Here is a 23,268-nt window from a genome sequence, read left to right as displayed (position 1 = left end):
GGTGTGGTGGGGGCGTGGCCTCAAAGTTGACCATTCGCCATTACAAAGGAACTCCCTGTATTTTTTGCCCTAATGTGTAGCCCCGCTGGCCAGTTTGACACAGGTTCATGAAAATTAGCACACATGTGTATCACCCCAAGACACACAAAAAAGTCTCTTGGACCCCGCCTCCAAACCCAACAGGAAGTCCGCCATTTTGACTTTTGTGGCAATTGTTTGCCTATTTTTGACCCTGCTTCAAAACTTTTCACGCCTCACATACTTCATGCAATTGAGCTGAAATTCACTGTGTCTACTCAGGACACCATAGGGAATAGATGCATTCCAAAACTCTTTCAAAAGTATTACCGTGTGGCGGGGGAGTGGCCTCAAAGTTGACCGTTCGCCATTACAAAGGAACTCGCTGTGTTTTATGCAGTACTACCCATATACTTTATGCAATGTGGACAAAATCTTACAGTACTGCTATGGACCCGAGTCTGAACAGATATATATGCTAATAGGATGATACGGTCATAGCGCCCCCTACTGGTAGCAGGAAAGTTTGGTTGTAAACATGTGTTCGTTGTATCTCTGTGGAAATAAGAGGAGAGCATAGGACAGGAGAGTATAGGAGACGAGAGCATAGGAGAGAAGACTGCGATGACCCCGCGGATCGCAAGGTGCGCGAGGGCCCGCAATGCTGCTTGCAGCTTTAATTTTTCATTTTTTTTCCTTCCCCCCCTAAGATCGCATTTTTGGGGGCCTTAACATGCCCAAAAACTCACCAAACTTGGTAGAAAAATTCATTCGCCCGAAAAATTTTGAAATTTGCTGACTTTTGAAATGCACATATAAAAATGGCTCTATAGCGCCCCCAACGCGTAGCCCCTCTGGCCGGTTTGACACAGGATTATGAAAATTGGCACACATATGTATCACCTCAAGACGCACAAAAAAGTCTCTTGGACCCCCCCTCCAAACCCAACAGGAAGTCCGCCATTTGAAGGTTTGTGGCCATTTTTGGCGATGTGTGACCCTGCTGCCAAACTTTTCACGCCTCGCATACGTCATCGGATTGAGCTGAAAGTCGCCGTGTCCACTCAGGACACCATAGGGAATAGACGCATTCCAAAACTCTTACAAAAGTCTGACGGTGTGGCCGGGGCATGGCCTCAAAGTTTGACCATTTCAGAGGAAACAGGAAGTCGCTATAACTTCTTCGTTTTCTGTCCGATCTGTACGAAATGTCACATGTATGATCAGAGTCTGACCCTAAACACATCTATACAACAATATTGAGGCTTTGACAGAGCGCCACCTACTGGCTACACAAAATGTTGTGTTTTCATAGGTTTTTCTGCCTGCCCCTCTGGCCTGTTTTGAGTAGGGTCATGAAAATTGGCACACGTGTGTATCACCCCAAGATGCACAAAAAAGTCTCTTGGACCCCCCCTCCAAACCCAACAGGAAGTCCACCATTTTGAAATTTCTGTTAATTTTTGGCGATTTGTGACCCTGCTGCAAAACTTTTCACGCCTCGCATACTTCATCCAATCAAGCTGAAAATCACTGTGTCCACTCAGGACACCATAGGGAATAGACGCATTCCAAAACTCTTACAAAAGTCTGAAGGTGTGGTGGGAGCGTGGCCTCAAAGTTGACCATTCGCCATTACAAATGAACTCCCTGTATTCTTGCCCTAACGCATAGCCCCGCTTACCAGTTTGACACAGGATCATGAAAATTAGCACACATGTGTATCACCCCAAGACGCACAAAAAAGTCTCTTGGACCCCCGCTCCAAACCCAACAGGAAGTCCGCCATTTTGACTTTTGTGGCCATTTTGTGCCTATTTGTGACCCTGCTTCAAAACTTTTCAAGCCTCACATACTTCATGCAATTGAGCTGAAAATCACTGTGTCCACTCAGGACACCATAGGGAATAGACGCATTCCAACACTCTTTCAAAAGTATTACCGTGCGGCGGGGGTGTGGCCTCAGAGTTGACAATTCGCCAGTACAAAGGAACTCGCTGTGTTTTATGCAGTACTACCCATATACTTTATGCAATGTGGACAAAATCTTACACTACTGCTATGGACCCGAGTCTGAACAGATATATATGCTAATAGGATGATACGGTCATAGCGCCACCTACTGGTAGCAGGAAAGTTTGGTTGTAAACATGTGTTTGTTGTATATCTGTGGAAATGAGAGGAGGAGAGCATAGCACAGGAGAGTATAGGAGACGAGAGCATAGGAGAGAAGACTGCGATGACCCCCGCGGATCGCAAGGTGCGCGAGGGCCCGCAATGCTGCTTGCAGCTTTAATTATAAACTGTGCCTATAAAAATGTGACATTAAAGGTGTCTTTATTTTTTCACTTCAGCACTATGAAGGGCCAATAAAAGCTGCTGTGGGCTGTAAATGTGGAGTTTGATCACAGACACAGTCTAACTCTGTTTTCTTCTGTCCCTTTGCCCTGCAGATCTTACTCAACAACACAATTGTCAAGTGGAGGATGTTCTGGCTGACCAGCAGCTCTGTAACCGGAAGAAGAACTACATTCTGGACCAGAAGGAACCAGAACCTCCACAACAGCAGAAACTCTGCACCAATCATGAAGGAGAGCAGCATGTACTGAAAGAGGAGACTGATCCGTCTACAGTAACTGCTACTTATGATGGACCAGAACCAAACTATGACATGGTTCTCTCTCACAACACTCCTCAAGGTAAAAATGTCAAACTTGTGGAAAATCCTTTCCATATCAGTCAGAACTTAACATTAAAAGTGTCCACATTGACCACAAACTGGACTGGTCCACAAATGCAGAGGCAATATACAGGAAGGGACAGAGTCGCCTGTATCTACTGAGGAGACTCAGGTCCTTTAACGTCTGCCAGACCATGCTGCAGATGTTTTACCACTCGGTGGTCTCCAGTGTCATCTTCTACGCTGTAGTGTGCTGGGGCAGTAGGATGAAGACGGCCGACACCAACAGACTCAACAAGCTCATTAGGAAGGCTGGCTCGGTATTGGGAGTGGAGCTGGAGTCTGTGGTGGAGGTGACAGAGAGGAGGATACTGAGGAAACTCCTCAGTATTCGTAACAACACGTCTCACCCCCTGCATGACACACTGCTGTCCTACAGGAGCACATTCAGCGGTAGACTGAGACTACCGAGGAGCAGCACAGAACGCCACAGGAGGTCCTTCCTGCCAGTGGCCATCAGACTGTATAACTCCTCCCCTTTCTGTAGGGAGAAGCGCTAGATAATCATGTCAGGCATCACTGTCATTCCCTCCATTTGTCTATATTTATGCTTACTTAGCACCTTACATCTCCATATTGTATCCATGTATCATATATTGTGCTCATACTGCGTACTGTACTCTTATTTTTGGATTATAGTGACACTTATACTCTGATACTCTGTACTTAACTGCATGTAATGCAACTTGATACCTCTGGCACAAGAATTTCCTTCGGGATTAATAAAGTTTTATCTTATCTTATCTTTTTTCTCTTTGTCAGAACCTGAATGTTTATGATATTTCCTGTTTGTCAGTATTTTAATGATGAATTAATTCATTTAGTTGTTACAGGTTTTAGATGTTTCCATCATCACATTAGTCTTTGTGTCCATTTGTCCCTCCAGTTCTCCCTCAACAACATGACTGTAAGGAGGAAGAGATCCTGTCTGACCAGCAGCTCTGTAACCAGGAAAAAAGTCTGGACCACTTTGACCCGACTGTCATCCAATTCAAAGAAGAGATCAACCATCAGGATCCAGTGCTGAACATTATCCTGACACCTGAGATAAAGTTAACATCCATTGTGGTCTGGGTATATCTGAAGCACGCTGCCATTGTTCTGAGCGTCGGCGCCTACAGTTATAAAACAATTTATTAGACTAAAACATTGAAATGTGTCAGTGTTCATATGCTCAAAACAGACAGGGCAGCTTTCCGTTTTTAGCTGATATGCCATGCTCGTAGTCGAGCTGTGATAGATAGACGCTTTATTGGCAAAAGGAAAGAACAGCAGACAGCCCAACCAGAACAGGACCAGTCACGCTGGAAAAACACTGTCATCCCATATATATCAGAAGTTTCTGAGAACCTCAGAAGGATTTTCAATGCACATCAGATCCCAGTACACTTTAAGCCTAGCTCTACACTGAGAGAAAAACTGGTCCACCCGAAGGACAAAACTCCCAGGGACAGACAGAGCAATGTAATCTATGCAGTTCAGTGCAGTGAGGAATGCTCTGATCTTTATGTTGGTGAAGCCAAACAACCACTCCACAGAAGAATGCGGGCAGCAGTGGCACAGTGGCATAGCAGGGTTGTCCCGTAACCGGAAGGTTGGTGGTTTGATCCCAACTCCTCCCTAGTCACTGTTGTGTGTCACTCACTGGTGTATGGTGCTCTACAATTTCCCCATTGTAGGACTAATAAAGGTTTCAATTATTATTATTATAATGGCTCAGCACAGGAGAGCCACCTCCTCAGGACAGGACATTCTAGACAGGGAGGACAGATGGTTTGAAAGAGTTTGAAGCCATCTATCTTAAGCTGGAAAACCTTCCCTTAACAGAGGTGGTGGCCTCAGACATCATCTTTCTACCACATACAATGCAGTGATTCCATCCATTCCCAGGAAGTTTGCACATACTCACAGTAAGAACAAAGGGCTGTCAACCAGTCCCCCTCCAGCAGTGTTATAGTCGTTAGCCAGTCATTAGGCACACCTGGCACAGTCAGCCAGATCATCACAGGTAATAATGGAAACATTTAGTTCTATTGTTTTTAAGTTTTACCCAGACCCACCCACTGAGGTCTGCAACCACATATAAACCATGTTTCCCCACCAAACAGTTAAAACCGATGAAGCTACTTGGATGAGCAGCGAAACGTCTTTTTCATCAAAAGAAAATTGGAGAAATTAAAGATGAAAAGACAAGAACTGATCTAATGAAAAATAAGAGAAAAGCTAGACTAAGTTGAGTGTGAAAAGAACAAAGGAAAGAGATTGGTTGATCACTTCAGATCCCTGGCAGGGCTCTAGACTAACTTTTTGCACTGGTTGCACCGGTGCGCCTTTTTTCTTAGGTGCACCGGCACAAAAGTTAGGTGCACCGCATCATACACCGCACACATCACACAGCAGTTTGTTTATTATTCGCTGTCCATATATTAGGCCATATATATAAGGCCTTAACTTGACATCTACCTTAACACAGAAGTTCTTTTCACCTTCTCTCATCATCTGCAGCTACATCTACTGTTTACCTGATGGGCCAAAGTTTTAGAAATACTGAGGTCCAAAAATAGATCTCCAGGAAATGTGAACAGGCTTAATAATCACATCATCCTAAACTGACTTTGGACCTTGTTTAATGAACACAGTTAAATAAAATAAAAAATAAATGTACTGATAGTACTCATTCAAATTATGGACAAACTAGCCAACAAGTCTGCCTGTCAGAAATCCATAATGAAGATTTAAAGTTAGTGCAGCATTCATTTCCCTGTTTGCTTTCTCTTTGTATTTTCTGGCTGTCACTCCTCACTTATCTATCTGCCAATGTGAATTAAAATTATTTACATTATACACACCATTATTTATTTAATAGCTGTGATTGAGATATCTATTTAGTTTTCTTCAACACGTTTCTAATACAGCTACAGTATTATATAATATATTAAAATATATATATTTTATATATAAATTCTGCACACATGTTTCACAAAGTCCAGGCTGAAACGAACTTTGTTCTTGTTCTCATCACCTCGCAAACACAAACGGATTTCTCTGTTCTCGTGGAGTATGGAACAAGCTTCAGCATCAGCTTCCATGTCCATGTTCTTCTTCTGAATTTCCTGCAGTCTCAGTCTGACTGCAGCAGACACGGTTTCAAGTGTGCACACACGGGGGTCCCGCCCTTCACTGTCTCTGATTGGTTTAGACCACGATATGGACCTGATGTGTGTCTGTTGTTGCACCACAGGGAGACTTTTCAGAGTCGCGGAGAATGTATCTCCCACTAACAGCTGCCTGGGCATGAATTTTCGGTGGAGATTCTCACTTTCACACCATGTCTCATATTCCTTTGTTCATGGGTTTGTATAAGCTTATTTAATATGGAAGTATTAGCTCCTAATAGGGGTGGGCGATATGGCAAAAATTTTATTTTTACTTTAATGGTAAAATCATGATCAGGATTTTATCACGATTTGTTTTTACATTGACTTTACATTGACATTTACATTGACTTGAATTTGCATGTTTCCGTGTAAATGACTTAAGGTAGCCCACTGTCACTTCTCAAAAACTATCAGCAGATTTAAAAGGCAAACAACAACTCTGATAAAGTGCACTCAGTGTTAGTTTTTAATAGACGTGAAAATTTAAATAACAATTACAGAACAATATAAAGTTTTATTTCAAATAGGTTAAAAAGAAAACTCTAATGTAATTCTGTAAAGTATTATTCATTTAAACAGACTGAAGTGTGCCTTCTAAGGTTAAACAATAATTGAACTTAAAGTTCAATGTGATTTAGAACAAATGATCAAACTTTAATGGGAATCATATCTAAGGAAAAACGGACCTGCTGCTGTCACTGTGTGCCTGCGTTATCATTGTTTTGGTATAACGTCATTAACTGTTGCCTCTGTCTGCATCTGATGCACACATGTGCACGTGCACAGAACTCCGCATACGGTCCTCCCACTATACACACACACACACAGGTTTAGAGCTGCTGACAGCAGAACAGCAGTGAACATGAATATAACAAGCTGGTAATCTTCAGAGGTGGGCGCGTATGTGCTCGTATGATATGATATGATATATGATAATACATATGTATACATGCGGCCCTTCCACAACAGCACATGCCGCACGCGCACACACGCTGCCAGCAGAAACAAAAATATAAACGTGGAGTTTGTTTTCCTCCGTTCTCTTTCTGTTTTCAGTCGTAGCTTCCTAACAGGGAGGCTGTCATTGGATGGTTGTGTTCACATTAAGAGCACTGAGTGTTGGCTGAGGGAAAAACCCATGCGTCTGTGAACATAGAACTGCAATTATTGGAAGGTACCCTATGGCCGATAAAACGACCTGCCTGCTCTGACAGATCGCCAACACGTTCAAATCCTTTACGAACTTTTAGCGTTAAATCGCACAGCCCTAACTCATAATATCACCATGGCTGAATCTGTTCATCACATTCTCTGTTTCCTTGTCTCTTTCAACCCTGCTAGCTGATCAGCAGCACTGTGACCAGGAGAGGAACTGCAGTCTGGACTTGGAGGAACCAGAACCCACACAGTTTAAAGAGGAGCAGCAGGTTCTCTGCAGCATTGCTGAGAGAGAGCAGCATGTACTGAATAAGAAGACTGACCCTTTTGTAGTGACTGATGCTTATGAAAGTAACCATGTGGTTCTCTCTCACAACTCTCCTCCAGGAAAAAAATCTCTAAAATGTGAACCTTGTGGAAAATCCCTTTCATGTCAGTCAACCCTTAAAAGACATCAGAGAATTCACACGAGTGAGAAACCATTTCCTTGCAAAACATGTGGGAAATGTTTCTGTCAAAAGTATAATTTAATTGTCCACATGAGAACTCACACAGGTGAGAAGCCATTTTGTTGCAAAACATGTGGCAAATGTTTTAGTCACAATAGTGAGTTAACTGTCCACATGAGAACCCACACAGGTGAGAGGCCATTTTCTTGCAAAATATGTGGGAAATGTTTCAGTCACAATGGTGCTTTAACTGTTCACATGAGAACCCACACAGGTGAGAAGCCAGGAATTTGCAAAACATGTGGGAAATGTTTTAGACACAGCAGTGCTTTAACTGTTCACATGAGAACCCACACAGGTGAGAAGCCATTTCATTGTAAAACATGTGGGAAATGTTTCAGTCACAACAGTGCATTAAGTGCTCATGTGAGAACACACACAGGTGAGAAGCCATTTTCTTGCAAAACATGTGGGAAATGTTTCAGTCGAAAATGTAATTTGACTGTCCACATGCAAACCCACACAGGTGAGAAGCCATTTTCTTGCAAAACATGTGGGAAATATTTCAGTCGAAAAAGTACGTTGACTGCCCACATGAAAATCCACATAGGTAAGAAGGCGTCGTCTTGCAAAACAGTTGGTAAAATATTTCAGTAATAGTTGTAATATGTAATATGAAGACCCATACAGATGTTTTGGCACACAGGTGAACCATCTGTGTGGAAAGTTCTTCTTCCAAGTTTTGCTTGAAAAGCAGAAGAATGATCTAGAATATACAAAAACCACACGTCTGCTTCTTTATGTTATTTATATGGTTTTCTTCTGAGTAAATTAAATGTGAACTGACAGTTTTCACTGAGATTTGTGATTTTTAATTGTGTGTATGCACCGTTATATAAACCGTAATGTATTGGTTTTCTCTTGTTAAATAAATCTTTATAAAACTATTTCAGCTGTCTGTCAGGATGTTCTCTTTCGTGTAACAATGGATTACATTGTAACCTTGGTTCTCTGAGTGGAGAGACTATCTCTCCACCCTACATATTCCATATGTATGGGGACTGATCACCACGGGAGCAGTATGACATGGATACTCTTTAAGACACACCACCTGTGGTGGCCACGCAATGATTTTCACCGTGGCTATATAAGCACCACGCATGCGTGGCCTCCTCGATTCATTGATTTCCATGGCATCAAGCAGTCAGGACATTGTTCATATCAGATTTAAAGAAAGCAGCGTGTGTGGAGGAGACAGAGTTAACGCAGTATTGTCCGCCTGCTACGCCAAGAGAGCTGGTCTGCGGATTGCTGCGTTCCCTTTACATTGGCTGCGGTAGAGTGGCTGCTGTTGCCTCGGCCCTGCCGGGTGGCTCCTGCAGCTATTGTCTCATGCGAAATCCGACCTCGTTGGAGGTAGCGTGCGGACTTGCTCTGTAGCTGAATAAGTAGAGGCTACCTTAGCGCAAAATCCAACTCGTCGGAGGACGCGCCGGGCGTGCTTCCTTGTTCTTCTGCCACTCCACGTGTGCTGGGTATAGAGGATGGAGTGTGAATAGTGCCACACTTACCTCAGAAGAGTTGGGGGTGTAAATGGTGCCTCTGACAGTATAGTGTCTGCAAACACTGACGACGGCCATACCTGCTGTGTAATCAAAATGCCTATGGAGGATGGCCATGAAAAAAAGCCAAGCTGTGTGCAGTGTTGGGCTGGGACCATGCATGCATGGCCGGGGAGGTCCCGGCTCCTTGCATGAATTGCTTTATCCCACCTGCTAGTGCGAGGGAAGCCAGAGCACTGGTCTCATGGAGACGCCCAGCTAAGAAAAAGAAGAGAGCAGGGGGGGGGCCTCAAGCGTTTCCTCCCTCTGCGCTGCAGGGGCTTCCGGGGCCTGCTCCTATGCAGATTACCAGCTCCCCCCTGTGCAGGCAGGAACAGCATGACCTCACCTATGTGTAGCAGCCATGGCGTGTGGGTCATCGGCAGATGGAGGATGAGCTGGAGCAGCTACCTCCCCGCTGCCACAAAATCAAGTTGTTACCCGAGCTGCCAGGGCTCGGGGGCTAACACAAAGAAGTGCCACCTAAGCAGCTTGTGAGGGGCCCTTCCTGTTTGGGGAGGAGGACACGGGTGTCCTGCCCCTGGTGCTGCAAAGAAGGCAGTTTGCCAAGCCGTCTGAAGCCCACCATTGGTGGACAGGGCTATGTAGGCAGTTGGCACCAGCGCGCGGTCGAGAAAGGATCGGCTGTGGGCCATTTCCTTCCATGGACCAGGCACTGGTTGTGTTCATGTCACCCTCCAAGTCTGTGCTGTTAAAGGAGGACCATGGAGGCTAGGCTCACTATAATGCATGGAGCCATGGCTGTCCATGGACAGCTGGCCTATACAGGGGCCTTTCAGCCTTGTGCCAGTGTCAGCTTGCTAAGCAGTTTGAGCACTGACACGGCTGCACAACATTACTGGTAGGCTGATGAAGGAGCAGGCAGCGGCCATAGACAGGACCATGCCTCCCTCTGGGTGATGAGGCGCCATCTTTGGCTGTCCCGGTCGCCACTGATGCGGAGGATCAGGCCTGTCGGCTTAGGCGGCCTGTAGTGCCATCAGCTCTGTGGGGTCAGGTGCAACTGAGATGTTGCATCAGGCCCAGGAGGCCCGTCGATGTGCTCGGGAGACGTCAGACATGCTCCGGCAGAGCCACAGACAGCGGAGCCCAGCAGCTCCACCAATGGGGTCATCGCAGCCCCCGGTAGCTCCGGGTGACCTCAGAGTGTGTCTGGATGCCAGCTGTCGCAGCAGGGCCAGACGTGGTCGGCTTCTATGGAGCCCAGCCCCGCCTTGACCCCCCATGCGCATCCCCACTTGTGGGAGATGCGTGGGGCAGATCCCTGGATCGTTTTCACCATGACTCAGGGCTATCGCCTGCAGTTTTTATGGAAAAGCCACCCCCTGCTGATGAGGTCAGCCATGATTCCAGTGATAGCGGACCCTCAGCTCAGGGAGATTCTGGCAGCAGTAATCACTTCTCTCTGGGAAAAAGGAAGAGAAGTAGCGCAGTGCGATTGGCGAGCTGGGTTCTACTCCAGGTACTTCTCATCCACAAGAAGGATGGGAGATCTTTGAGGCCCACTTTGGTGCAGGATGTTGACAGGCTGTCCTCCAAGGCGACTGGTTTGCCACGCTCGGCCTGGAAGACGCTTGTTTTCGGGCAGGTTCACCCTCAATGGCAGGACCCTCGAGTTCTGTGCCCTACCGTTTGGCATTTCCACTCCTGTCCCGGTGTATTGCTTGCGGTGGTGAGCTAACATACTCGGCGACACTCCCTGGGGCTTGCGTGTGTTGGCTCAGGGCCACACACTGGCTCTGTCCAGTGTATTGCTTGCGGTGCCGTGAGTTGACACGCCGGACAATGGTGATGGTGCCAGGGGTATGTTAGGCTATCCTCCAAGGCGACTGGTTTGCCATGATCGGCCTGGAGGACGCTATTTTCAGGTCCCAATATGGGAGGACCGCAGGCATTCCTCAGGTTCACCTTCAATGGCAGGACCTTCGAGTTCTGTGCCCCGTTTGGCATTTCCATTTCTGTCCCAATGTATTGCTTGCGGTGGTGGGCTAACACACTCTGTGACACTTCTTGGCACTTACACGTGTTGGCTCGGGGCCACACGCAGGCGCTGTCTGGTGTAGTGCTTGCGGTGCCGTGAGCTAACACCCCGGACACGGCTATTGAAACTGCAGCTGTGGCCTACCTGGTGCATCACTGCAGCGTATGGCTACGCACCAGGGCTGCTTCAGCTGTATTTTAGTGGTTCCTAGCATATTGCTGCGGAGCGCAGTTCACGTGCTAGGCGGCTCCCGGTTGGGTAAGGGTCGGCTGTCATCTGGCGTGTTGCTGCAGCTGATGCACTGGGTGCTTAGCCACCCAGCTGGTCTTACAGCAGAGTGTCACACCCGGCGTATTACCACAGGGCGTGGTTTACATACTCGGGTGTCTGGATGATGAGCTGGTATGTGCTAACTCCGAAAGGAAGAGAAAGGAGAGCCAGTGCGACCTTCAGAGGGCTCGTTTTCTGCAGCACTTGCAGCACCTGGGCTGCACCTCAACAATAGAAAGAGCAGGCTGCAGCCCTCCCAAAAAGAAGGAGAGGGTCCACAGAATTCCTGGGCATGTGGTTGGATGCCAGGGCAGGAATTCTCTGGAGAAGCCCTGACGCCTGGGAAAAGGCCACCATTAGGTAATTGCCTGTCCCAGTTTGCTTCGGGCTTCCGTGACTTGGCAGTTGTGCCTTTGCCTCCTGGGTTTTGATGGCGGCCACAGTGCACACAGCACCTTTGGCGCATCTATATATGCACCCAGTGAGGATCGCCTCTTGGGCCGGGGATTATGCCCCCAGAGGGATCTGCAAGCCAGAGTGTTGATGACACGCAGGATGCGCAGGGCTCTCTGCTGGTGGGAGGACTCTTCGCATCTGGGGCCTGCCTCAGATGCGGGGAGCCCTCCTAATGCGCTGGGTCTGCGTCGCCGGATGCCTCCCTGGCAGGCTGGTATTTCTGGCCGATGGAGGGCCCGTGGCTGGGGCTGCACATCGGCCGACTGCGACTGAAGGCAGCTACTTGGCCCTCCAGCATTTCCTGCCGGGTCTTCCGAACTGCCATGTGCTGGTTAGAAAGAGCTCACGGCCATACTACTCTAGAACCGCCCGATCTCGTCTGATCTTGGAAGCTAAACAGAGTCGGGCCTGGTTAGTACTTGGATGGGAGACCGCCTGGGAATACCAGGTGCTGTATTGCCTCCAGGTGACAGCAGACTGTTCCCTGTTCTCTCCTGGGGATGGACGACCTCCCCTCACGCACAGACGGGGTAGTGACCACGGCCTTCCCCCCTTCTACCCTTCTGCACCCACTCGTCATAGAGTTCAGGTGGAGAAGTTGGGTTTCATCTTGGTGGCCTCGAATTGGCCTCAGATGACCTGGTTCCCAGCGAATGCTTCCCTCCTTTGTGGGCAGCCCTGGGAACTGCCAGCCAGACGGGATCTCCTGTCCTGGGCCCAGGGGACTCTGTTCTACCCCTTTGCCCCAGGGGCTTGCACATTGTGCCTGGCCCCGAGAGGGCTCAGTTCCTGGCCATGGGGTTGCCTCCCTAGGTGCTCGGCCACCCAGCTGGTCTTCTTATGGCAGGCCGCACCCGGCGTATTACCAAGGTGCGTGGTTTAAGCGCTGGGGGTTACCTCTTCCGCCTGGTGAAGGTTGCCACCTTATTGCCCAGTCTGTCAGAGGGATTACGCCCCTACAGAGGGGGCCAACGGTTCCTCCAGGGGACTTGGAGGTGGTGCTGGCGGCATTGCATAATGAGCCATTGAGCCCCTGGAAACAGTTTTGCTGAATTGGCTTCCTCTTTGACACTCTTGCTGGTCATACTGTCAGCTGAGAGAGCGGGGGACCTGCATGCTTTCTCTGTACATGAGGAATGCTGCCGGTTCCTGCCATGGGATGCAGGAGTGGTACTGCACCTGCATCCTGCATTCGAGGGTGAACACAACCCCACCCTCCTCAGGATGACGATGGTGGGGCACGTAAAATGGGGTCGTCACTGCTATGTCCTGTTAGGACTCTAGCAGTATACGTTGCCTGCACACATGCCCACAGAACAACTGACCTGCTGTTCGTCTGCTACAGGCCTACCTGCCTGGGCCACCCGGTCACCAGGCAGATGCTTTCGCATTGGATTGAGGAGGTGATCCAAGAGGCATACAGGAGGGCGTGTAGGTCACCCCCTGCAGAGGTGTGGGCACATTCCATGGGACCTCGCTACCTCATGGCCTTTATGGCGAGGTGCCTCCTTGCCGGAAATTTGTGAGGAGGCCTCTGCGACGACCCTGATCAACATTTATCAGGTTCTTCTGCATTAATGTAGCAGCCCGCACAATGTTTGCCAAACGTGTACTGGGCACGGCACAGCAGGCAGGTCTCAATTTACCCTGCCTTCCAGGCCATGGCTCCCCATTAGGACCCTGGCCGGAGTGTCATTTTTCGGGGATGGTGGATCTCCCTCCCCCTGGTGGTTATTGTGGCTATGCTGCCTGAATTGGTCTTGCAGTCTCGCCTCATGCATTGCCAGGTTTCCCATGACGGTCTGACACCCAGGTGGTGGTCAGACTCATGAGGCGTTTTTTTTCCGAGCCAGCCTGCTGCTAAGGAGGGCAGGCTGGGATGGCCTTCCACCCTTTACAACCGGCTTAGCGTCTGGCAGGCCAGCCAAGTGCGAGGGCCCTCGGGCACTGGACAAGGGATGGGTGTGTGTATATAAATATTTCTCTGTTGACCACATGGGTGTTTATTCAGGTGGCAGGGATGTCTCACCCGAGTTCGTCTGCCGTTGCGCCCTCAGCCGTTGCAGCGCTGTCTGCTTGGTTTCCTATGTAGGGTGGAGAGATAGTCTCAACACCAAAGAGAACGATGGGTTACATGGTAACCTTGGTTCTCTGAGTGGAGAGACTATCTCTCCAGCTCCAGGCCACTCGGAAACGCGTTCCAATCAAGGTTAACCGAGGAGACCACGCATGCGTGGTGCTTATATAGCCACGGTGCCAATCATTGCGTGGCCACCACAGGTGGTGTGTCTTAAAGAGTATCCACGTCATACTGCTCCCGTGGGGATCAGTCCCCGTACATATGGAATATGTAGGGTGGAGAGATAGTCTCTCCACTCAGAGAACCAAGGTTACAATGTAATCCATTGTTATGGAGGTAAAAAAATGCTGTAATGCTGGGACATGTTCGGTCTGAAAAAGTGCACTGCTTTTTTGCAGTTTACCATTTCTTGAAAATGGCATGGAACAATCTATTAGACTGTATTGAGATGTTACTTAATCAGCAATAATTTGTCACAAATCTGACCATAAAATTTTATAACATACTGCACAGACAGAGCAGAACAGAAGTGATAACAGCCAGTAAGAAATTACATTACAACACACCATTAATTGAAACAAGAATGTTGCAGATTTAGCTTACCACTCCTCTCCCTTGGAGTCGCTTCTGCTTTGTGCTAGCCATACATCAGAACTGGCTATCAGATGTCGGGTGTCCTCTGGCACAAGGGATTATGGTCTCTCATGGATCCATTCTGGGGGCACCCCACTTGGTTGCATGCATGCAACCAAGTTTGGATGCCAGCTTTGTCACCAGCACAGGAACGTATGGTCTCTCATGCAGTAATGTGGGAGCTGTCTGGCCGAGCTGGTTTATTTGGTGGAAAGTGCTGTTTGGCTCTTTTTTTGGCTCCCATCTAATGGGGTGCAGGGGCCCAATGAGCCTTGGCATAACAAAGCTACTGTGAATTTTACAGGAATAAACTGGCAGCAACTGATACGTAACTTAATGTAAACATATCACAGTAATAAAGTGAAGACAAATTACATTTAGAAACATGACAGTATAACTGTGTTGGATTTATTCAACTCTAAAATGGCCACAAGCTCTTTGAATGAAATCAATATTCATATCATCTCACTTCATACTTGTGGCTTTATTAAATAGTCTCACTTATTACTATATTACAAAGTTACACATATACATACACATATAAAATAACTGCTGCTCGAGTATGTCTTCAAATTCTGTTCATATTTTGACATGTGTAAAACACAGCATTTCATCCTGTAAAGTTTGCTTCAGTCTGCACTGATCTTGCCTGCAGCTTTATTACTGCAAAATGTTTTGACTTGGTTTGACTATTGTGCAAACAAAAATGAAACCATGGTATGACAAAAATGACAAAGCCTGGTGATATGGTTTTGCTGTTGCTTTGGTGTCAGTTCTGTAGGCTTGTTACACTGGCCCTTACACAGCCCAAGAAAAGTAAATGATTATGATTACATAGTTGCCACACTGGACTGTAGGTGGAAAAGCAGGCTCTGCCACATTAATATGTTGAAACCATACTTACAGTGGCTGCTGGCTTCACTGTCTCCTGTCACTGAGGCAAGGCCTGTTGCTGTCCAATGCTGAAGTCATTGAGCAGTGCTGTATACCAGTGGCGCTGTCCAGTGCTGAAACTGCTAGTGGGGCGGCTCCCTCTGCTGTTGTCTAATGCTGATGGTTGTGATGAACAGCTGAAGTCTGAGGTTGTAACAATTCACATGTTTTTTTAACCCCAGGGAAATGTCACAACGCTGTAATTCACAGGCGGATCTAATTTTGCTGATGCTGAATTTGAACTGTGCTTAAACTACCAGGCTAGGCACACTAAAATCCCCATAAAATTTAAAAACACAAATAAACTAGTAGATCAAATTATTAGAGTTCATGCTGTATTATGACGATGTAACGCATAGAGCGCTAATGATCAGTTCAGCCAATGCTTGTAAAAAAGTAAACTCAGTGAGTTGTTGGATCAAATAACTGTAATTATGTCCAATTTAATTAACATTTTTGTGCTACTTGTTAAAGCAAACCAACTAAGTAAATTCAACACAACACTGTTGAATCACCATGTTTACATATTTTTGTGTTTGGCTTTAAAATGTATACTTGCTAAGCAACAGTTGCATTCCCTGTTAGTTTGTATCATTTATCAGTTAGTCATGAGATTTATTAATTTGCACCATCAATGAGGAGGGCTGTTAGGGTGTGTATATATGTGTATGTGTTACTGTCACAGCAGGGCTGGGTGATGGAGCTAATCCATTCCTTGCCACCAGATTCCTTTTGTGGCTAAGCCATGAAAGTGGACCTTTAAGTCCTGCAGTGTTGCAAGTAAGGATGGTCCTCTGACACCTGAGGCTCCGACACATGCACAGTAGCTCATGAAGCAATTGTTTCGAACCACTGTGCCGAGGCTTGCTTCGGTCACGTGACTAGTGACGTTTGAACAACTTCAGTGACGTTTGAAGCAGTTGAGTGCTTCGAATTGCTTCTTTGGCATACGAGTCATGTGATTGAGGTTCGTGTTGTGAATCGCTTGGTGGGATCGAGTGTGTTCAGGGATATGACATCCCTATTTAATGTAGCTATATCAATATATAGTAATAGATTAATTTGTTAGATAGTGAAATATATTAGCTACATTGATACATTTATTAAATATGAGTTAAATATATTACTATTTTTCTTGAAAAATATGAGGAGTTCTCCTCATATTACCTGATCTCCTCATATTACAAAACCCTGACAAATAAGTTTTGAAAACCAGGTGGAGAGTGTGGTTTAACTCAACCACTGAGCCCTTCACCAGCCTTGACATTAGCACATACACATATATACACATACCCTAACAGCCCTCCTCACTGATCACTGACTAAGTGATACAAACTAACAGGGAATGCAACTGAGTAACAACACAACCACACCCTGAACACTGTCATGCTGACATCTTCAAAATATTATCACAATAAATAATTTACAGAAATACATTTGGAAATAAATTTATATATTAAGTCTCATAATAAAGGCACAATTCAAGTCCATATTTTAAGAACTAATTAACGTGTACTAATCAATCCACATTTATTTCAGTGTAGAAATGTGAGCTGTTTAGTTGGTGTTAGTTGTGTCAGTGTAATAAATGTCAGATCGTATTGAATTGTATTGACTTAACAGTCTTGTTACCTTAACATAATTTAGTTATTTTGATTGAACACAACAAAGTTATGTGGAAATTGTTGACATAACTATATTAAGTAAATTGGACTTCATCTGTGCATGTCACACAATCAAGTGCTGCCACCTAGTGCCAGGTGTAGGTATCAGGTTGGTAATTGTTCAATGAACAATGTTGTGTTGAATTTACTTAGTTGGTTTGTGTTGCTTCAACAAGTATACATTTTAAGTTACACTTACTAATTGGTTTAGGTTTTAAAACCAATTTATCAATTTATTAAGTGTAACATAAAATGTATACTTGTTGAAGCTTAACATTCTTTTTTAGATGACACACACATCTTTCTTGGTGTTTATAATTTATGTTGTCAGTTGTTGAAGAAAATCAAACATGTCTGCCCAGCAGTGGCGTTTTCTACATTGAATTACTCCCCGGCCGAGACCCCCCGTGAGAAAAAAAGAGCCACAGCATCAGGAAAAACTCCCAGGAAGAAAACAGGAAGAAACCTTGAGCAGGATCTGGCTCATAAGAAGAACCTTCCTGCTGACAGTCGGCCGGGATAAAGGAGAAAGAGAGGAGAAGAAGAGGACAGAGAGGATAAAGGAGAGAGAGAGGAGAAGAAGAGGGAGACAGGACTGAAATGATGTCTGTGATATAGACTTGTAAGTGGGAAGAAAATGTTGTATTGTCAGATAAACAATGATCATCTTTTCCTGCAGATGATTGTAACACTGAGTGCATTGTAAGTGTTCCATCTGTGTATGGGGGCATAGACAGAAAGATGTCAGATGTCATTCTCCTGGATCATTATTGTGACACAGCACCAAGAGACTTTTTTCTTTTAGCAGCATTATTTTGAAGTAAAATATGACTTTACAGTGTTATGACCATTAACATGTAACTGGTTGCATTACTGCATCACCTCCTGTGGAAACTAGAGTACTCTTGTGTTACCAACAATGAAAGCTATTTGCTTTGTTTGCTTCCTCTGTGTCTTCACAGCATGCCTGCCAACCTGAGCAACGTGACTACATACCAGAATCAAACACAGTGTTTTGGGGACATATCTTTGTACCGCACCATGATGGGGATGTCCCTCCTTTCTATCAGTGTGCTGGGAATCATCCTCAATCTGTTTGTGTTGGTGGTTTTCTGCTTCCACAAGAAGGCATGCACTGTGCCTGAGATCTACTTAAGCAACCTGGCTTTATTCAGATGTGCTGTTTCCCCTTTGCAAGTCCTAGTTTTAGCAAACGATTACATGAGTTCTGCCATATGTAAACTGATGACAACTATCATGAACCTCCTGCAGCTGTGGCTTCCTTGTTCTGGTTAACATAGATCGTTATTTGGCACTGGTGCAGCCGCTGTCCCATAATAGACAGCGCAGGCCAATTTGTGCCAAACTGGGATGTGTTCTGGTGTGGACTCTGGCTTTTCTTCTGGATGTTGATGTTATCTTTTACTTTAAAGCAGTACGTGTATACTGTATTCAACATTCACCTTCTTCCTCCCCCTTTGTATTATGTCCTTCTGCACTGTCAACATTCTTCATGTTTTAAGGAACAGGGAAACAGAGAGCTCAAACACTCAGAAAATGGAGCACAGGGCCACCACTCTGGTCCTCCTGGTGTTCATGATCTGCTGGCTGCCAGGCCAAATTACAACAATACTATATTTGTTACTTTTATATATCCTTAAGGACGAGTGTCTTGTTGAATTCTTGTATATCATCAGAGTGTTTTCCTTCTTCTTGGGCTTCTTCAACAGTGTTCTCAACCCAATTCTCTACATGGATGGATTTTCCATTAGCTTTTTATATTCATGATGTTTAATGTCCCCAATAACATCTGTAGTCTCATTTAACCATTAGCCAACAGATCACTACCATATATAAAAACTATATGTATGTATGTTAGCAGACCTGCCACCACAGACCAGTTCTCTGTTTTCATCCTTTCTGCCTGATGTTTGATCACTTTTGCATTTTGTCAGTGCTCTCACCCCTAGAGGTAGCATGAGGTGGTGTCTACAACCCACACAAGTTGCTCAGGTAGTGCAGCTCATCCAGGATGGCACATCAATGAGAGCTGTAGCAAGAAGGTTTGCTGTGTCTGTCAGCCCAGTGTCCAGAGCATGGAGGAGATACCAGGAGACAGGCCAGTACACCAGGAGACGTGGAGGGGGCCGTAGGAGGGCAACAACCCAGCAGCAGGACCGCTAGCTCCTCCTTTGTGCAAGGAGGAGCACTGGGAGAGCCCTGCAACATGACCTCCAGCAGGCCACTAATATGCATGGTCCCGACGACCACAAGTGGGGCTTGTGCTTACAGCCCAACACCATGCAGGGCGATTGGCATTTGACAGAGAACACTAAGATTGGCAGATTCACCATTGGCGCCCTCTGCTCTTCACAGATGAGAGCAGGTTCACAATAAGCACATGTGACAGACATCACATCACGTGGAGAACGTTCTGCTGCCTGTAACATCCTCCAGCATGACCGGTTTGGTGGTGGGTCAGTAATGGTGTGGGAAGGCATTTCTTTGGAGGGCTGCACAGCCCTCTATGTGCTAGCCAGAGGTACCCTGACTGCCATTAGGTACCGGGATGAGAGCCTCAGACCCATTGTGAGACCATATGCTGGAGCAGTGGGCCCTGGGGCCCTTCTGTCCTTCCTTCATGTGGCTGAAGTGTGTCAGCAGTTCCTGCATGATGAAGGCATTGATGCTATGGACTGGCCTGCCCGTTCCCCAGACCTGAATCCAATCCAGCACATCTGGGACATCTTGTCTCGTTCCATCCACCAACGCCACGTTGCACAACAGACTGTCCAGGAGTTGACTGATGCTCTATCCAGGTCTGGGAGGAGATCCCTCAGGCGTACATCTGCCACCTCAGGAGCATGCCCAGGCATTGTAGGGAGGTCATACAGGCACGTGGAGGCCACACACTACTAAGCCTCATTCTGACTTTTCTTGAGGAACTTCCACTCCAGTTGGATAAGCCTGTAATGTAATTTTCCATTTTCATTTTGAGTGTGGTTCCAAATCCAGACCTCCATGGGTTAATAACTTTGATTTACATCGATCATTTTTATGTTATCTCCAATGTATTCCACTAATGAATGAAGATTTTCAACTGGAATATTTCTTTGATTGAGATCTAGGAGGTGTTATTTTAGTGTTCCCTTTATGTTTTTTCTTTAGCAGTGTACTTCTGGTCTGATCTCTCGGTGCAGTATAACATCTGTTACATGCCATGTTACCATGTTTTTTTCTCTCTCAATCACATCCTGACAGTCAGCTGAAATAGTTTTAAAGAGAATAGTTTAACAAGAGGAAGCCAATTCATTACACTGGTTAGGTCAAACCTGGGTCTTTTTTATTGTTTTTAAACATACACACAATTTAACATGGCAGATCTCAGTCACAGCTGTCAGTTCACATTCAATAGTATTCATAAAGAAACCATATACCTAACAGTGTTGAAAACTAAAAGTAAATGCAAACATACACCTTCAGCTTTAGTCCATAAAAGCAGATTACGTGTATTTTGTATTTATTTGATCATTCTTCAAGCAAAACCTCCCAGGAAACTTCTCCACACAAATGGTTCACCTGGCAAACATATGGATCTTATGTGCGTGTCATCAGGTGACGAATACCATGGAAACTATCACTGAGACGTTTATCACCTGTGGGTTCTCATGTGGACATTTAAATGATCAACTTTCCTAAAATATTTCCCACATGTTTCGCAAGAAAATGTCTTGTCACCTGTGTGGATTCTCATATGGTAAGTTAAATGATCTCTTCGACAAAAACATTTCCCACATGTACTGCAAGAGAATTGCTTCTCACCTGTGTGGGTTCTCCTGTGGACATTTAAATGATTAACTTTCCTAAAATATTTCCCACGTTTCACAAAAAATTTCTCACGTGTGTGGATTCTCATGTGGTCAGATAAATCACGATTTTGACTAAAAGATTTTCCATATGTTTTGCAAGAGAATAGATTCTCACCTGTATGGATTCTCATGTGCGCAGTTAAATGACGATTATGACTAAAATATTTCCCACATGTTACACAAAAAAATGGCTTCACACCTGTGTAGACTTTCATATGGTCAGTTAAAGTATCTTTTCGACTAAAACATTTCCCACATGTTTTGCAAGAAAACGGCTTCTCACCTGAGTGGGTTCTCATGTGGTTTGTTAAATGAATACTTTGACGGAAACATTTCCCACAAGTTTTGCAAGAGAATGGTTTCTCACCTGTATGGATTCTTACGTGGCCAGTTAAATCATGATTTGACTAAAAGATTTCCCACATGTTTTGCAAGAGAATGGTTTCTTGGATCAGGTTTAATATGGTGACTTTCATGAGCAGCAGTCACAAAAAATGGGTCAGATTCCTCATTCAGTACATGCTGCTCTGCCTCATCACTGCTGCAGAGAACCTGCTGCTCCTCTTTAATCTGTGGGGGTTCTGGTTCCTCCCAGTCCAGACTGCATTTCCTCTCCTGGTTACAGAGCTGCTGGTCAGGACCTCTTCCTCTTTATAGTCATGTTGTTGAGGGAGAACTAGAGACAAATGGACACAAAGAATAATGTGATGATGGAAACATCTACAACCTGGAACAACCAAATAAGTTAATGCATCATTAAAATACCAACAAACAGAAAATATCATAAATATTCTGACATCATCTGGCTACTGACGTCATCAGCTCTGTGACCGCGAGGCTTCAGACCCAGCACCCTAATGCCTTCATAGCGATTTCTGGCGATTTTAATCATGTTAATCTGAAATCAACTATGACCACTTTCAACCAGTTTGTGGACTGTAAAACAAGACAAAATAAAACTCTAGATTTACTGTATGCTAATGTTAAAGAGGCATACAGCTCCATAGCTCTCCCTCCCTTGGGCAGATCAGACCATAGCCTAGTCCATCTCAAACCCCAGTATATACCAGCAGTACAGCGGCAGCCGGTGACCACCAAAACTGTACGGAGGTGGACACCGGAAGCCCTGGAGACCCTGCAGGGATGTTTTGAGGTGACTGACTGGGATGTGTTCTGTGACACCCACGGTGAGGATGTAGACACACTCACAGACTGTATCACAGAATATGTTAATTTTTGTACAGATTCTCTAATAATACGCTGCTTTCCAAACAATAAACCATGGGTGACAAAGGACATCAAGGCATCACTCAACAGAAAGAAGACAGCCTTCTTGAGTGGAGACAGAGAGGAGATGAGGAGGGCCCAGGCAGAGGTGAAGGAGAAGATTGGAGAGGGCAAGGAGAGCTACAGGAACAACTTGAGGGAGGTTTGGAGTGGCATGCGAACCATCACCGGCCACAATAGGATCTCTGACCAGCTGATGGATGGAGATCTGCAGGAGGCCAACCAGCTGAACCTGTTTTTCAACAGGTTTGATAGTCCACTCCCTGACCACCCTCCCCCTCCCCCTCCCTGTGATGCACCATTAACACCTGTCTATAATAACAATGTACCCCCCCCCCCCCCCCTAACCATACTAACCAGTCTCACCTCCCAATCAATAACATCACCCCCCCCCCTTACCCCACCTTCCAACAACCCCCCAGCCTCCCTGCCCCCCTCCCCCATCAGATCTCTCTCTCTGCTCTTCTGTGTCCACAGTTACCTTCACCACAGAAGATGTGAGGAGGGAGTTCAGTCGCCTACGACCGGGAAAAGCTGCAGGACCGGATGGACTCAGCCCCAGAGTACTCAGGGACTGTGCCACACAGCTGTGTGGGGTCTTCCAGCACATCTTCTCCCTGAGTCTGAGCCTGATGACTGTCCCTGCCCTGTGGAAGACAACATGCCTTGTTCCTGTGCCCAAGACCAAACATCCAAGCACACACAGCGACTACAGACCAGTTGCTCTGACTTCACATGTGATGAAGTCTCTGGAAAGGCTGGTCCTGAAACACCTGCATGCTGTTGTGGAACCATCGCTGGACCCCCTGCAGTTTGCTTACCAGCCCCGTATTGGAGTGGAGGACGCCATCATCTACCTGCTGCACAGAGCACACACCTACTTGGAGGAGGCAGGTAACACTGTTAGAATCATGTTCTTTGATTTTTCCAGTGCGTTTAACACCGTGCAG

At 46.0% G+C, this 23,268-nt stretch overlaps 1 protein-coding gene and 2 pseudogenes across 1 annotated transcript; all 3 read left to right on the top strand.

The window, feature by feature from the left end:
* Positions 1-7,196: 7,196 nt before the first annotated feature.
* LOC114444673 (gastrula zinc finger protein XlCGF17.1-like) lies at positions 7,197-8,407 on the top strand (the record flags this gene model as incomplete). Its single annotated transcript, XM_028419400.1, has 1 exon — positions 7,197-8,407. A coding segment is annotated over one exon (984 nt), but the record flags the coding sequence as incomplete, so codon positions are not given.
* A 3,786-nt stretch (positions 8,408-12,193) lies between these two features.
* Positions 12,194-12,312, top strand: LOC114432739 (uncharacterized; annotated as a pseudogene).
* A 5,813-nt stretch (positions 12,313-18,125) lies between these two features.
* Positions 18,126-20,806, top strand: LOC114444664 (B2 bradykinin receptor-like; annotated as a pseudogene).
* Positions 20,807-23,268: the final 2,462 nt, after the last annotated feature.

Source organism: Parambassis ranga, chromosome 2 (assembly GCF_900634625.1).
Source record: "Parambassis ranga chromosome 2, fParRan2.1, whole genome shotgun sequence".
Lineage (NCBI taxonomy): Eukaryota > Metazoa > Chordata > Actinopteri > Ambassidae > Parambassis > Parambassis ranga.
Note: the sequence above shows the minus strand (reverse complement) of the source record. Positions and strands in the feature narration are given on the sequence as shown.